General features: G+C 40.6%; 1 protein-coding gene across 2 annotated transcripts; it reads right to left on the minus strand.

The window, feature by feature from the left end:
* Positions 1–1,907: 1,907 nt before the first annotated feature.
* Positions 1,908–8,292, minus strand: FUT2 (fucosyltransferase 2 (H blood group)). Of its 2 annotated transcripts, none has more exons than XM_060783070.2 (2): positions 8,208–8,292; positions 1,908–4,323 (listed from the first exon to the last, which is right to left on the minus strand). In XM_060783070.2, exon 2 carries the CDS (start codon positions 4,303–4,305, stop codon positions 3,223–3,225), a length of 1,083 nt encoding a protein of 360 aa, XP_060639053.2. In that variant the 5' UTR covers positions 4,306–4,323; positions 8,208–8,292; the 3' UTR covers positions 1,908–3,222. The 2 variants fall into 2 exon arrangements, with proteins under 2 accessions (XP_060639053.2, XP_060639052.2); XM_060783069.2 differs by having other exon boundaries at positions 8,157–8,292.
* Positions 8,293–16,769: the final 8,477 nt, after the last annotated feature.

The following is a 16,769-nucleotide window of genomic DNA, read 5'->3' on the forward strand; positions in this document are numbered from 1 at the left end:
GCAAAACATGAATCTCTGCCTTGTACTATGTATGAAATCCATGTTTGGGAGCAATATTACACAACAAAATTTGCAAGTGAAGATTGCAAATGAAATGGGTGGCCATTTCAGCAGGAAGAGATGGGATGCATTGTCAAAGGCTTTCATGGCCAGAATCATTGGGTTACTATGAGTTTTTCGGGCTGTATCTCCAGCAGTATTCTCTTCTGACATTTTCCCTGCATCTGTGGCTGGCATCTTCAGAGGCTGTGTTGGCAGTGAGGCAAGTGGAGTGTATCTACACCTGTGGGATGTCCAGAATGGGAGAAGAACCCTTGTCTGTTTAAAGAAAGTTTGAATGTTATTAGTAAGCTTGAATTTGAGTATGATGAAGCTTGCTAGTGGAACATGGCCATACAACCCCGAAAACTCTCAGCAACCCACCTCGGAGTTTAAGATCCTCTGGGGAGGCCCTGCTCTCGACCCCGCCTTTATCACAAGTGAGACTGGCGGGGACGAGGAGCAGGGCCTTCTCAGTGGTGGCCCCCCACCTGTGGAACTCACTCCCCGGGGAGATTAGATCAGCAACCTCTCTTCTCTCATTTAGGAAAAAGCTGAAAACTTGGATGTGGGACCAGGCTTTTGGAAATTCTGGCAGCTAAAAAAGAAAGACCATAATGATGGGCAAATAATGACGAAACCTATTGGACCTATGGAACTCGAGACACTGACCATGAGACTGTTTATTGTTGTGTTATTGTGTTATATACTGATGTTTTTAATTCGTTAATTGTCTAACTATTGTAATTGTTTTTATAATTGTATGTATTTGGATAAGGCATCGAATTGTGCCTTCTTTTTGTAAGCCGCCCTGAGTCCCCCCTTGGGGGTGAGAAGGGCGGGGTATAAGCAACAGAAATAAATAAATAAATAAACCCAGATGGGATACACATTGGCTAGAAATGTGCATCCCAATGAATGCACAATTCCACTAAACTGAATGCAGACATTCATCATTGAAGACAAATGACCAACCAGTTCCGCAATGCAAAGGGATTCTGATGCACCTTAGAGATTAACTGAGAGAATGAAGTTGGCAGCATAAGGTTTCATAAACAAAGTTTATGGATTGATGTCACCAAGGATAGACCTCTATAAGCAGACTGTATGTGTGAATAGCTTTAGAAATGCAAAATTTGTGGGTATGTTGATGTGGTGACACCTTCAGTATTATGGTAATTATCATTGGGGGACAAAGGCAAGAGGGAAGATGTTGCCTAAAGGCAAGATGAGTAGATAGCCATATGAAAGGTGGAGAGAGAGAGTGCCAGAGAGGAACTGACACATGCATAAGACATCAACAGGATTCCAGTCATAGTCTGACCACACATGATCACTGTTTTGGAAGTTGGAGAAGACATGGAGAGGTCAGTCGTAATACAAGCAGACAGCTAGGATGATCTGGGAGTCTTCCCTCTTGTTTATCTGATCAGTCTCCCTTTCTGATATCGCCTGTTATTGCACGATGTAACACAATTTGTGTTCTGGGTTATGGATGTCATTTTTAAATGGCTCTATTATTAAACATGAAAAAAGTTTATTTAACTGCAAAAATAAATGTTTTTTCAGGATGGACAAGCTGCAGCACATTTTGCTATGGGTTTTCAATGAATATCTCCTAGAGTCTTAACCAATTCAACTCAGTTTGTAACAACCACAAAAACAAAGTTTATGGACTAGAACAACTACTTTCAAAGTAAGTACCACACAATTAAATAACACTTTCAAACCAGGAACAATTTTTTTAAAAAAAAATTGTTACATAGTTTTATCAAGTGTGTTGATGTGATTCAGTGGTGAATTTATGCCCCCATAATAATAATAATAATAATAATAATAATAATAATAATAATTTATTTATATTCTGTCTTATCTCTCCGAGAGGACTCAGGGTGGATTACAGTACACATATACAGCAAACATTCAATGCCATTATAAAAGTAACAAAGACAGACAGTACATAAACAGAGGTAAAGGCTTCCCATCTTTTTCCATCTCCGGCATCTGGAGGTTGTGCTTGGCTTCAGCCACTAGGGAAGGGGCAGTGTGCTGTCACTCCATTTTCGATGTCAAGGAGCTTTGTTGTCTTTAGACGCTCTCCCAATCAAATTGCTGCCTTTTATTACCTCTCTGCCAAAGCAGTACCTATTTACCTGCTCACATTACTTTTTTGAGCTGCTAGATGAGCAGAGCTGAGTTGATGGTTGGGAGCTCACCCCAACCCGGACTTGAACTGTCAACCTTTTGATTGGCAAGATTTTCTGCAGCTGGAAGTTTAACCTGCTGTGCTAAATTCCAGCCTCCTTATTCCCCTTCCAAACACAAAGCAAGAGTAACACAGAACAGCATCCTAGCTATCCTAGAATGATTTTTTTCAATAAAGCCCATTTCCTTTGTTTTCCTGAAATGTTTTAATTTGCTGGGACCTTTCCACACTTCACCATTACTGCAGTTGTATTCCACTTTAGCAACCATAGCTGCATCCTATGGGATCTTGGGGGTTGTAGTTTAGAAAGAAAATTGAACTGTCTGGCTGAGTATGCTAAATATCCCTCGCTAAACTACACTTCCCAGAATGGAACTACAGCAATTAAAGGAAATAGACATCATAAATAAAATAGAGGCTATAGAATAGAAAAGTTACCCCTGGATGCATTTTGCAAGAAGCCTTCAAGAGATCTCTAGAAGAGTCCCATGTAAGGCTTATCTGACCTGGTTGTTTCATTTTACATACTTATTTTATTCAATTTGAATAGATGGTATGCTAAAACATTATTTGTTTTCTTACTTTCTTTTTTCACAATGCAGGAACATGTCTGTTTTCACCACGTTATTTGTCCCTCTGGTACCAAATGCTCAGGAACACAATTCCTATAAGTGAGGTATATGAATATTTAAGATTCATGATGTGAAAGAGAGAAGTCCATATGTTAGGTTTGAATCTTTCTAAGGGCATAATGATGTGAAGGCTTGTAACTGAATCACACCATATGTTGTCTTGCTGCAGTGATGTGGTTTATGCAAAATGGAAACATACCGTAACTGGAACTGTCTCTTATATACCTCAATGCAATTGCATTATTCTGGCACTTGGTTGACATGAATTCCTGATATCAGTCTCCTGCATCGCCCTGAGGAACAGATCCCAGACAAGAAAAACTGTGTCACATCACTGAGTCATAACTAACGTGTCACTTTTGTTTTGTTCAGCAGAGGGGACAAGTCCGCTGGGATGCCTATCCATTCAGGCAAAAAGGCTGCTGAAGGCCTGAAGACTTTGAGAAAGGGAGAGTCTGGTAGGGTGTAGTTGGCTAAGTACACTGTCTCCCCACCAGCCAAGTAACCAGCCCAGATCCCAAATGTCCCAATGGTCATTATTGTATGGTTGCAATGGGCAAGGAGAGCAAAATCTCTCCCTGGAGATGACTCTCGCCCATCCCCAGCAAAGTAAACATCCCCCCTGGAAGCATTAATGTTTTTCTTGCACCAGTCCATCCCATTGCTGGTCACCACAAAGATGGGGTTGTCATACTTCACTCTGAAGTAGTGCATGGCTTTTTCCAGGTAGCCTTTATCAGCCACCACACCTTTCCAGGTATGTGGCATCACCCAGACGTAATCCCCCCTCCGAACATGGATACCAACATATGTCACCTCTTCTTCCTTCTTTCTCAGAGTCCATAGGTATTGATTGACCTCCTCTTTGATGTGATCATGGAAGGTGAACTCCTGAAGTATCTCTTGACGGATATGGTGATAAAATGTGAAAGAGCATGGGTAGCCTGTCAAGCGGACATATTTGCCTTTAATATGACGATAGTCTTCTGACATCCAGTCATGTAGATTGAAGTTCCTCCAACGGATATTTTTAACCACCTCAGAAGAAATCACAGGTAAAGTAATCCGGAAGATTGGGGAGAGATATTGGTGCATGGATGGGAGGATGAAGGCTTTGTGTCCATTGAGTTTGGCTAAAGCATAAAGAGTGGCGTATTCCCCCATCTGGTTCCCCAAACGTCCAATGGAGTTCACTGTCCATATACCAGAATCTACTGGCTTAGTAGTTGTAATAGGAGTAGCACTGGTGCTGTTGAGGAAAGGAGGGTTTTCCATCAAGGGGACATAGGTGGTGTTTTTCAAGTGGCTTTTCCATTGATGGAAAGACGTCTGGTTATACAGGTGAAAGAATGCAGAAAGAGAGAGGAGGCCAAAGAAGTACAAGAAAAAGAAGGAAGGTTTCTCGGCACATCGTTCTGGAAGATTCATATCTCCACAATGGAGCACCTAAAAGGAAAATCAGGATACAGTGAGAAAACAAGTAGAATTCATCGTGTAGAAACCCAGAGGCTTTATAGTGAGCTTGACCACAAAATCATTTGCCTCTCTTGTTGTCATGAGCATTCAAGTCATGTTTGTATTATGGAGACCCTATAGCTCATGAAGTTTTCTTGCCAGCCTATGTACCGTGTTACTAGGCGAAATGTCTAAAATAGTCCCAACAGGGGAAGAAAAGCAAGTGAAATCTTGGGGGAACATGTGATCCAAAAACATATCTTAGTAGCAAAGAACTCTCAAAGAGGAAAAAATAGGGCAAAGAGCCCCTAAATGCATTACATAGTGCACATTTCCCATTTTGGGTGAATTGCTTAAAATATCTCCAGCTAGAATTAATAATAATAATAATAATAATCTATATAAATAAAAATGTAATGTTCGTTTGTGGGATTAACAGAACTCAAAAACCACTGGACGAATTGACACCAATTTGGACACAAATTTTGACACAAGACACTTAACAACCCAATGTATGTCCTTTACTTAAAAAAAATTGATTTTGTCATTTGGGAGTTGTAGTTGCTGGGATTTATAGTTCACCTACAATCAAAGAACATTCTGAACCCCACCAATAATGGAATTGAAACAAACTTGGCACACAGTTCTCCCATGACCAACTGAAAATACTGGAAGGGTTTGGTGTCCTTTGGTTTTGGAATTGTAGTTCACCTACATCCAGAGATCACTGTGGACTCAAACAATGATGGATCTGGACCAAACTCTACAAAAATACTCAATATGCCCAAATGTGAACACTGGTGGAGTTTGGGGAAAATAGAATCTTGACATTCGGAAGTTATTGTTGCTGGGATTTATAGTTCACCTACAATCACAGAGCATTCTGAACCCCACCAACGATAGAATTGGGCCAAACCTCCCACACAGAACCCCCATGTGGTCCACAGCAACACGTGGCAGGGGATGGCTAATAATAATAATAATAATAATAATAATAATAATAATAATCTTTCTTTGTATTCCACCCTATCTCCCCGAGGGGACTCAGGGCAGATTCCAACAAAAATGGCAAACATTCAATGCTATAGTGCCTTCATAAATACAAATACAAAATAATGAACCAACCAGATCCCAAAATAAATCAATATCTAAGAAAAAATTATGTTATACAACCAGAAATTTAATAATAACATAATCTGTCAATTAATTTACATCTAACATAAAAACATAAACATAAATTTATATAAACCACAATTAAAATTAATTTAATAGTTATTAAAATTACTAAAATTATTAAGTGACCAAAAAACCAAAAGAACCAACAGAGCCAAATATGATTTCCATTATATTAACTATATATAAACTTCTAATCCTCCTCCCCTCCATATGCAGGTGAGCAAAGATAAGTTTTTAATTGTTTATTGAAGGAAATACAGGAGGGGGCTGATTTTATTTCTTTAGGGAGGGAGTTCCAGAGGTGGGGGCGATCACAGAGAAGGCCCCCTCTCTCGTTCCCACCAGCCGTACTAGGACCGAGAGCAGGGCCTTCTCAAAAAGTGGAGATGGTCTTGGAAAAGTTCACCAGTATCACTGAGGCAGCTAACAGGTAAAAGTTGCAGAAGTTGGTATACAGCAGCAGAAAAATGATTAAAATATGATCCCAGTGTTCTGTTGCTTCTCTATCATGATGTGAAAATACGGGAAAACAAAACTTTAAAAAATGGTAAATTATAATAAACATATATTGTAATGAAAATTTTAAAAACCAGAATGAATAAAAGCAAATGGTATAAACCACAAAAAGAAGGCTGTATTAAATCATACTATCATGCCAACCAAATCTAATAAATAAAACTGTAATATTTGTTTGTGGGATTAACATAACTCAAAAACCACTGGATGGATTGACACCAAATTTGGACACAAGATATCTATTAACCCGAGGAGTCACCATCACTAAAAAAATATTTTGTCATTTGGGAGTTGTAGTTGCTGGGATTTATAGTCCACCTACAATCAAAGAGCATTCTGAACTCCACCAATGATAGAATTGAACCAAACATGGCGCACAGGACCCCATGACCAACAGAAAACACTAGAAGGGTTTGGTGGCCATTGACCTTGAGTTCACTTACATCTAGAGAGCACTGTGGACTCAAACAATGATGGATCTGGATCATACTTGGCACAAATATTCCATATGCCTAAATATGAACACAGATGGAGTTTGGAATAGATCTTGACATTTGGGAGTAGTAGTTACTGGGATTTATAGTTCATCTACAATAAAAGAGCATTGGGAACCCCACCAACGACATAATTCAGCCAGACTTCCACACAGAACCCCATGACCAACAGAAAATACTTAAGGCCATCTAATCCAACTCCCTTCACCAGAACAAGAAAACATAATCAAAGCCCTCCTGAAAAAGAACCATCCAGCCATATATATAGATAGATAAATATGACTCACACACAGAGAGAGATAGAGTATCATAGATTTGAAAAGGACCCCTAAAGAAAGACAATTATATATTGCAAATTCCAGAGTAGGCAAACCAGACAATCTCCACATCAACACTGACAAAGAAACAACAAGAAATACTGTTCATTCACAAGCATAAAGAAATTACATATATTAGAAACCAACACTTTCTCATTACTTTATTTTCCAGATCATCAGACTGGAAAACAAAGTCTGATGATCTGGCGACAGCAACACGTGGCAGGAGACAGCTAGTAAGGTATATAGTAGAAAATTTAGCAAAGCAAGGAAAGCTGGATTGGCTAGAAGAAGAGGATAAAAAATTAGAATGGAAACTAGAATATTTTTTCTGGATAATAAAGGAAGATCTAAAAAGAATTCGTCTAATGCAGGCATGGGTAAACTCCGGCCCTCCAGGTGCTTTGGACTTCAACTCCCACAATTGCCTCAGGCCCTTTCCTTTCCACCCTTAGCCGCTTAATGTAAATTTCAACTGTTTTCCCCACCATCTTTCCAATTGCCCTAATTTAGTATTGTGCCCACCAGATTACACTTTGTAACAAAATTTGAAAAAAAAATCTGTTCCTGTTTTGAAAGTGTTATTTCCTGTTTAATTGTACAGTAGTTACTTTGAAAGTTTGTTTTTGTGGCTTCTGCAAGCTATGCTGAATTGCTTGAGACTCTATGAGACATTCATTGAAAAACTATAGCAAAATGTGCTGCAGGATATCTCACAAAAACAACACTTTTGCAGTTTAATAAACCTTTTCCATGTTTCTATGATAGAACCAATTAGGTAATGACATTTATAACCCAGGAGCAAAAATCATGTTACATAGTGTTATATAGTATTTGATTGTTTCTTCTTTGCTCTCTATATTTACCAAGAATGTATGCATTTTGGCAAAATCATGTAATTTCTGATCCATTTTATGTCCTTCTGTACCAATGAATATTAAATCCTTCTCCCTGTAATTCTTCACCAGGTTGATTTGCTAATATCAACAACATAAAGCTTCAGAGCACAAATAGTCTTCCTCAGAATAAGCATGTAAAATAGATCAGGCTGAGGAAACCCAAGAACATCTAATGATGGCCCTTCCACACAGCCCTATATCCCAGAACATCAAGGCAGAAAATCCCACAATAGCTACTTTGAACTGGGTTACCTGAGTCCTCTCTCAGATATTGTGGGATTTTCTGCCTTGATATTCTGGGATATTGGGCTGTGTGGAAGGGCCCTGAGTCTCATGGTTCAGGAAGAACATGCCACTTGAAGTTCCCAATAACCATTACTACATTACAAAGCTGGAGGAGATAGGAAATTATATGGACCTACCTCCCTTTCTTTACCAGAGACTTCCCAATGGAAAGTACATGCATGCATTACCTCTCCACTCTTTGCTTAAGTAGATGTTCCTCAGCATTGTATCAAAGAGTTCTTATCCACTGAAACCAATACGTATCAAAAGATTCTTATCAGCAGGTGACAAGGTATCACTCCACCCAGCACTCTACATCCGCCAAGCAACTGAGTCTGGGTTTTCCCCTGGCTGTCGTATTTTTTTCCTCAACATCATGGCCGTTTGGTGTTCAATCATTCAGTGTTTCTTAATGCTTAATGAAGTTAAGCCACAGCAACAATAAGGCAGGACAAACCAGGGCCAAGGAAAATATGTTCCTGATAATATCTATTCAGAAAAATAGGGCAAGGCCTCCTGGAATGTCTTATGACATCCATCAATGAATTAGCTTGTTCACAGAGAGTCTTGGCTTACCTGCCATTCAGGTGATGCAATCCAGCAGGTTTCTCTGAATGATCTGCCACCCTTGATAGTATTTACAGGTAGCAGCAAACCCCTTATGGATGCTGGAAACAATATTAAGATACTGAAAGATATCTTAAATCAACATGGGTTTCTCAAATACAAGTCTATGTTTCCTGCTGCTCTGGAGATTAGGACACAATGGAGCAATGGACTGAAATAGCAGAGAAGGAAAATGATTCCACCTAAGCATTAGGAAGAATGTCCTGAAACTACATGGGAGGATAGTGGAGTCTCCTTTTCTGGAAGTGTGTGAGTTGAGGCTGGCCCTTTGTCAGGAGTGCTTTGATTATGTGTTCCTGCACGGAAAGGGCCTGGACTGCATGGCTTTTGTTGTCTCTTCTAGTTCTCTGATTCTAGGATGTTATGACTTGAGGATACTGTTTTCCAGTGGTTCTTGTCTTCAAGAGCACCTGATGAACCATCCTAGACACAGCATATTATCTGAGAACACAGAAGTGCTGGACCACTCTAACAACCACCATGTCAACCACCATGGACAATTTCAACAGAAAGGAGAAAACCATGAAAATGAACAAAATCTGGCTACCAGTATTAAAAAAAACACTAAAATCAGGACAGTAGATAAAGAGCAACACTAAAAAAAGCAGGGGAAATCCAGACAAGAATAAATAAGGGCCTGTTAATACCTCCCAACAAAGGATTCCACTGACTGGAAGCAGCCAGGCTTTGAAGCTGCAAGGCCATTCAATGCTAATCAAGGTAGCCAATTGCAACATTCACACCTGCCTCAAGAAAACAAGAGTTCTTTCTCCCACCCTGGACATTCCACAGATATATAAACCACCTTTGCCTAGTTTCCAACAGACCCCTCAACCTCTGAGGATGCCTGTCATAGATGTGGGCAAAACGTCAGGAGAGAATGCTTCTGGGACATGGCCATGCAGCCTGGAAAACTCACAGCAACCCAGCGCTTGTCTTTTTTGGAGGAACAAAGAAGTGGAAGGATAGCATCCATGATTTTTTCCCCTCTACTCTCCTGTTGTTTGGCCTTTACTTCATATGGTTTTCAAGTATTTCTGCAACTTTACAAATACTTCCAATTTTTATAGAGAATAAAAAAGTCTCATTTCAGCTATACGTATCCAATATTTTATTTAGATACCGGGTGGGACAATACAGGGCTCTTCACCTGGATTTCTAACCTCAAGAGTCCTTAGCACAATTCATCCCAGTAGAACTGTTATTGAGTAGTTGTTTGAATCATGTATACCTAAATACAAGAATTCCCTAAATGCTAAGTTCTAATGACATAATGTATATTTAAATTAATTAATTAATTAATTAATTAATTAATTTTATCCTGCTTTTTTCCATGGCTGGGTCTCAAAGCGACATACATGGTTAAAAACAGCAAAATAACAGCATAAAAATTCGACAAAAACATTCATAAACCACAGGAAACAAATAACACACAATACATATCAAAAATTAAACAGATTAATAAATTACAATAAACATCATTAACAAAAATTCCCAAACCTCAGGCCACTGGGATTCTTCGTGAAACAATTGTATTGAGCGCTTAGATAGCTCAAATCCTTTCGGCTAGATGGAAATATTGCCAGATCTCACGTAACAACTGAGAAAGTACATTGTCAGAGCTGTCTGACCGCTGCCTATTCAAGGTTATCAGGAAAGGCCTGATCCCATGAAAAGGTTTTAATTTGTGACTGAAAGGCCAGTAAGAAGGGGGCCAATCACACCCCTCTAGGAAGGGAGCTGGAGAGCCGCAGGGCCACCACCGGGAAGGCCCTCTCTCTCATTCCCACCAAGCGCACCTGTGATGGTGATGGGACCGATGATCTCAGGGCTCGTGCAGGTTTGTAGGAGGAGATGTGGTCTCTCAGGTAGGCTGCACCCAAACTGTTTAGAGCTTTATAAGATAAAGCCAGCACCTTGAATTGCACCTGGAAACACACTGAGCACCATGGTAACTGCTTAAGGAGCAGAGTAGTTCTTTCCTTGTATCCTGGCCCTTTCAGCAGTCTGGCTACTGACCTTTGGACCAGCTGAAGTTTCCTGACACTCTTCTGGGGCAGCCCACATAGAGCGCGTTACAGTAATCTAACTTGGATGTGACTAAGGCATGTACTACGAGAGGCGTTCATTAAAGATTTCCCCTGACCCACTTCTATTTATCACAGGATGCTGAAAATGCACATGTGTAATGATATAAGTCTATTATTATTATTATTATTATTATTATTATTATTATTATTATTAAACTTTATTTGTACCCCACTAGCATCTCCCGAAGGACTCGATGCAGCTTACAAAGGCCAAGGCCTCAACACAGCAACAACAATATAATACAAGCAAATTAAAAACATAAGCAATAACAACAACAAAAAAATTACACTATTACGCAGTAAAACCAGGGCCGGGCCAATGAAGGGTACAGGTTAAAAAGTGCTGGGTGTAAGAGGTGATATGTTGGTATTCTGGGCAAGTGCAATGTGCAGAGAGTCTTAAGCTCTAGTAAAGTGCTTCTGGGACATAGTGCTGGAGGTTATCCTATTCCGGAAAGGCACATCGGAATAGCCAGGTCTTCAAGTTCTTCCTAAAGACTGCCAGCGTGGGTGCTAGTCTAATGTCTTTGGGGAGGGTGTTCCAAAGTCTATAGGTTGTGTGCCGATTTACAACTCAGAACTGATAACAGTCTTGATTTTATAGGTGCTGAAGTGGTATGAGGTTTGATAATGGACCCAGTGGAATACAGAGCAGTCCTCAAGTTCCTTTACTCGAAAGGCCACACACTAGAGGAGACATTCGATGAATTGAAAAAGGTTTATGGTGATGATTCCCCATTATATGATGTAGTCAAGAACTGGCATCATCAATTGAAATGTGGTCGGACTTCAGTGCAAACAGCTCCAATTCCAGGGTGAGCCCATCTTGCTCCAGCAAGTGGAGGTCATCATTTTGGAAAATTGTCATGTAACCATTCTCCACCTAGCCCAAAATGTCAAGATTAGTGTAGGGTTTGTGGAAAAAATCATCCAAGACCATCTTCACATACATAAGGTAACCCCTCACTGTGTCCCCCAGCTGGTCACACCATTCCAGAAGCAGGAACGAGTTGAATGCTCTCAGGCTGTATTCACAATGTGCCTTGGAAACCAGGAAGACTTTTTCGACAGACTGATCACACAGGATGAAAGCTGGGTCCGTCACTATGATCCTGAGACTAAAATCCAGTTGATGCAATGGAAGCATCCTGACTCACCGCCTCCAAAGAAGGTACATGCCCAGTTCTCAGCAGGCAAGATCATGCTCACAGTATTTTGGGACCAGCACAGAGTAGTACTGATGAATTTCCTAGCAAAGGGTACCATGATCATTGGGACATAGGGCTGGGCGGTTTCGTTTCGTTAATTCGTAATTCGTTAATAATTTGTTAATTTTTTCAATTACAAAACAATAACGAACCATTCTGGAGCAATTTTTTTTAAAAACGAATTTTTAAATAGTTTTGTAAATGCTTCGTATTTTGTTATTGTATTCGTTTCGTTATTGTTTTGAGGTCGTTTCGTTATTATTTCCGCATGTCTGGGGCAAGTTTTATGGTTGTTTTTTGTTTAATTAGTGAAAAAAATTATAATATCACACCAACAGTCAACAACAGAGGGAGAGGGAAGCTTCAGAAGTTTTTGGAGGTTTTTTAGCGTATTTCGCGGTCGCATCCGCCATTAATGAATCGATTCGTTATTGTTTCGGAAATCGATTCGTTAATGTTTTGTAATTTTTTTCACATTTAGAAAATTTCGTAAATATTGAACTTTTTAAAAGGAAAATTTTGTAATTATTTTAAATAACGAAATGCAAAAAACCCCAAAAAACGAATTGATTTTAGAAACAAATTTTTCCGTTGTTACCCAGGCCTATTGGGACATACTATGCTTCCTCTGTTGTGGAAATTGCGGGAGGCCATCAAAACCAAAAGACATGGCATGGTCACCAAAGGTGTCTGCCTTCTGCAAGACAATGCAACAGTTCACAACTCACATGTTGCCCAAATGGAAGCATGCTCCTCTGGCTTACAAATTCTACTGCATTCCCCTTATTTACCTGACATCACACCATCAGACTTTCACCTCTTTTCAACAATGAAGTAATTTTTGAAAGGCAAGCATTTTTCAGATGATGAGACTCTGAATTCTGAAGTTACAACATGACTTTTGCAGCAACCTGTCAGCTTCTGCAAGTGAGGTGTTTACAGTTGCTGAAAAAGATGGGAGAAATGTGTGTCCGTAGGTGGCACCTATACTTACTTACTTTCTACTTACTTAGGTGATCCCTCATTGCCCGGGTAAGATTGTCCTCCAAGTATGTGTCCTGGCAGTGGGTACATAGTTGACTGTGGAGCCATATTCTTGATCTGCATGTTCTCCCTCAGTGAGGACATCAGTTTCTAGGCAAAAGGTGGTCCCCATCGGGGTTGGCTTGACATGCCTTCCTCTTGACACATTTCTCTCTTTTGCCCTCCACTCATGTCTCTTCAATTTCTACAGCACTGCTGGTCACAGCTGACCTCCAGCTAGAGCTCTCAAGGGCCAGGCCTTCCCAGTTCTCGGTGTCTATGCCACAGTTTTTAAGGTTGGCTTTGAGCCCATCTTTATATCTCTTTTCCTGTCCTCCAACAGGCACCTATGGAGAGAAGGACTAATAACTATGTCAAGTTTCATTGCTCTCAGTTCACAGGAAGAGGGTCAGGGGAAGTATTTTATGAATGTCCCCTCATACCATGGCCAGATCGGGCTTTTCAAGGTATGGGCGCAAAATTCAAAATACATCCAAAATTCAAAGGAAATCAGCTTTGTGGACAGAATCATCTGGGAAATAATGACAGAACTCACCAGATATACGTAAGAAAAAGCTGCACCTTCCCTCCCAGATAATTTGAAAACTTATATTCAGCACTACCTGTCCATATAAAGGCTAGGAAATAGAATTAGTACCAATGTCACCAATGTCAGGATAATGGGAGTTGCTGCACAACCCATTTGGAGAGCACCGGGCAAAGGAATGCTGACACAGATGTCTCCATGATGTTAACCAAGAGGAGCGCTAAGTTTCATTGAAAAATAGCTGCCATGGAGCTGAAGTCATTTTCTCTTCCACACTTTCCTTGCAACTTATTTTACCCCAAGTTTGTTTCACTGATATTGAGTAGTTCTCCTCCATCCCATGTTTCCTTTGCCTCAAAATCCGCCTCCCTCCCCATGATGGCACCGACACACTGCCTTTTCCCTTTCAACTCCAACCACCAGGCTAAGTTTATCTTCCTCCTGAACAGCTGGGATGCCATCTCCCATTACATAGGCATTCCACCCTGGGAACAATGGAAGGCAGAGAAGAGCGTCACTCACTTAGCTGTTTCTATTCTCTGCTTGGCTGACAATGCTGCCCAGTTCTTCTCATACTTGCAAGGGCCTCCAAATATAAATCTCTGTGTAATAGTATGGTGCTATGTGCAAAGACATTTGTACTACAGGGACATTAGCTGCACCTACGTCCATAATCAAAGACACAATAATCGGGACTAGGTGCCATATTGGAAGGGTGCCTATCCTCCCACATTAGTGCTAGTCCCAAATCTCATACTGTCCAGTTGTGCTGATTTGAGAGGGAAAGTTCCCATTAAGCTTCTGTTATTCCACTTCTTCCGCTGCTTCTAAAAAGTCCCAGGGTGCATCTACACTGTAGAATAAATGCAGTTTGACATTACTTTAACTGCCATGGCTCAATGCTATGGGATCATGGCAGTTGTAGTTTGGATTTCAATTTCTGCAGAGTTGCTGAAAGCAAGTACATGAGTGAACTCAGGGCCCTTCCACACAGTCCTATATTCCAGAATGTGGACTCAGATAACCCAGTTCAAAGCAGATATTGTGGGATTTTCTGCCTTGATATTCTGGGATGTAGGGCTATGTGGAAGGGTCCTCAGGTATTGGAACTGGAAGAGACCGCAAGGGCCCTTCAACTGTTCTGGACAGTCCTGCTTAATCCTTTGCTGTCCCATTTTCTCCCTCTTCCTTCCACCTTTGTCCTTAATGTCCTCCAATTGCTGCAAATTGAGGCCTCTTATATACTGCTATATAATACAGATTTTCAAAGTAGATAACCCACATTATCTGCTTTGAACTATATTATATGAACCTGCACTGCTCAAAGCAGATAATCTGGATTTTATATGGCAGTGTAGAAGGAGCCTTAATCCCCTTCCACACTGCTCCTATATTCCAGGATCTGATCCCAGATTATCTATTTATCCCAGGTTATCTGACAGTGGGGACTCATATAATTTAGTTTAAAGTAGATAATCTGGGATCAGATCCTGGGATATAGGGCAGTGTGGAAGGAGCCCTAGTGGAAATTAACTCAGCAAACGGGAGAGAAGAAAAAGCATGGGATCATTTCTTTCCTAATAGGCTCCGACAAAAGGAAACTGCTACAGCCTTTCCTAACCTTTGTGCTCTTCCATATTGATAATTTCTGCCATCTTAACCACATTCTGATGTTGCTTGACCAGTTTTCAATTGTGATATGCCAGAGGGTATGTCCTGTTTGCAAGCCAAAGTGATGTCATGGTTTGAGTGACCACCATGTGAATCCCAACTTGGCCATGAAAAGCCACTCTTGGCCCCAGAAAACCCTGTGATAGGTTTGCCTTAGGGTTACCTTGTCAGAAGCTACTTGAAGGCATACTACATTGAGGCAGTCTTCAATGGGCCTGGTAACAGATACAGTAGAGCCTCTGATGGTGCAGTGGGTTAAACCCTGGTGTCAGCAAGCATGAAAACCGACAGGTCAGAGGTTCGAATCTGGTGAGAACACAGGTGAGCTCCCTCTGTCAGCTCCAGCTCCCCATGCAGGGACATGAGAGAAGCTTCCCACAAGGATGGTAAAACATCAAACATCTGGGCGTCACCTGGACAACGTCCTTGTAGACGGCCAATTCTGTCATACCAGAACCGACTTGCAGTTTCTTGAGCTGCTCCTGACATGAAGAAAAAAACAAAAACAGATAGGGCTCTCTATATTGCCATTGTCCCCTCAATATGTGTTGGGCTCCAAATCTGATGATCAATGACACCTGTTGACATTTCTTCATCCACACAGCTAATGATGCAGGAGCCCCGGCCCCTTTTGCAACTTTGGCCCCTTCTACACTGTCATATAAAATCTAGATTATCGGCTTTGAATTGGATTATATTGCAGTGTTGACTCAGGGCCCTTCCACACAGCCTTATATCCCAGAATATCAAGGCAGAAAATCCCACAATATCTGCTTTGAACTGGGTTATCTGAGTCCACACTGCCATATATTCCAGTTCAAAACAGATAATGTGGGTTTTTATGCAGCTATGTGGAAGGGGCCTCAGACCCCTTCTAAACTGCCATCAAATCCAGTTCAAAGCAGATAATCTGGATTTTATTTGGCAGTATAGAAGGGACCTCATATAATCCAGTGGATTATCTGCTTTGATAATTTGGATTATATAGCAGTGTAGAAGGGACCATAGATCCAAGTGAGTCTGATCTTGTGTCCTGATCTACAAGTTAACTTGCCTCATTTTTACATGCAAGAATAAATAATTTCAAAATATGACTTCCTGCAGAGTTAATTGCTTGTTCACTGCTGTTCCAGCCAGGGCAATCAATATAGTTTTGTGATTATTTGTTCTTCAAGACTGTGATAGGTTGGTCAATAGTCAATTATGCATTTTGTTTTAACAATTGCTGGGAAAATGGACCTTATCTTTACTTATAAACTTTAGTCATAAATTAATCCTTAAATGAATTGAAATCGTTTACCCACTTGACAATATAATCACTTTGGACATATTACTCAGTCTCCTGGCAAGACATTACGAATGGGTGTCTAACAGTTCAGTATTGATGTGTATGGTCATGGCACTATTGCCAAATCACAAATGCTGGCACCTCTATCAAGAAATAGAAGTATGTTCTGTTGGTGATGGGGGACCTCCAAAATGATGTTTCCAGAGCCTGTGAACTCGTATGACTACGAGATGTGATAGGTGCCCTGCTGTTGATTATCACACCACAGCTTTCTGGCACAAGGGATGCCAAAACAA

This window comes from Anolis sagrei, chromosome 6 (genome assembly GCF_037176765.1).
Source record: "Anolis sagrei isolate rAnoSag1 chromosome 6, rAnoSag1.mat, whole genome shotgun sequence".
Classification (NCBI taxonomy): domain Eukaryota; kingdom Metazoa; phylum Chordata; class Lepidosauria; order Squamata; family Dactyloidae; genus Anolis; species Anolis sagrei.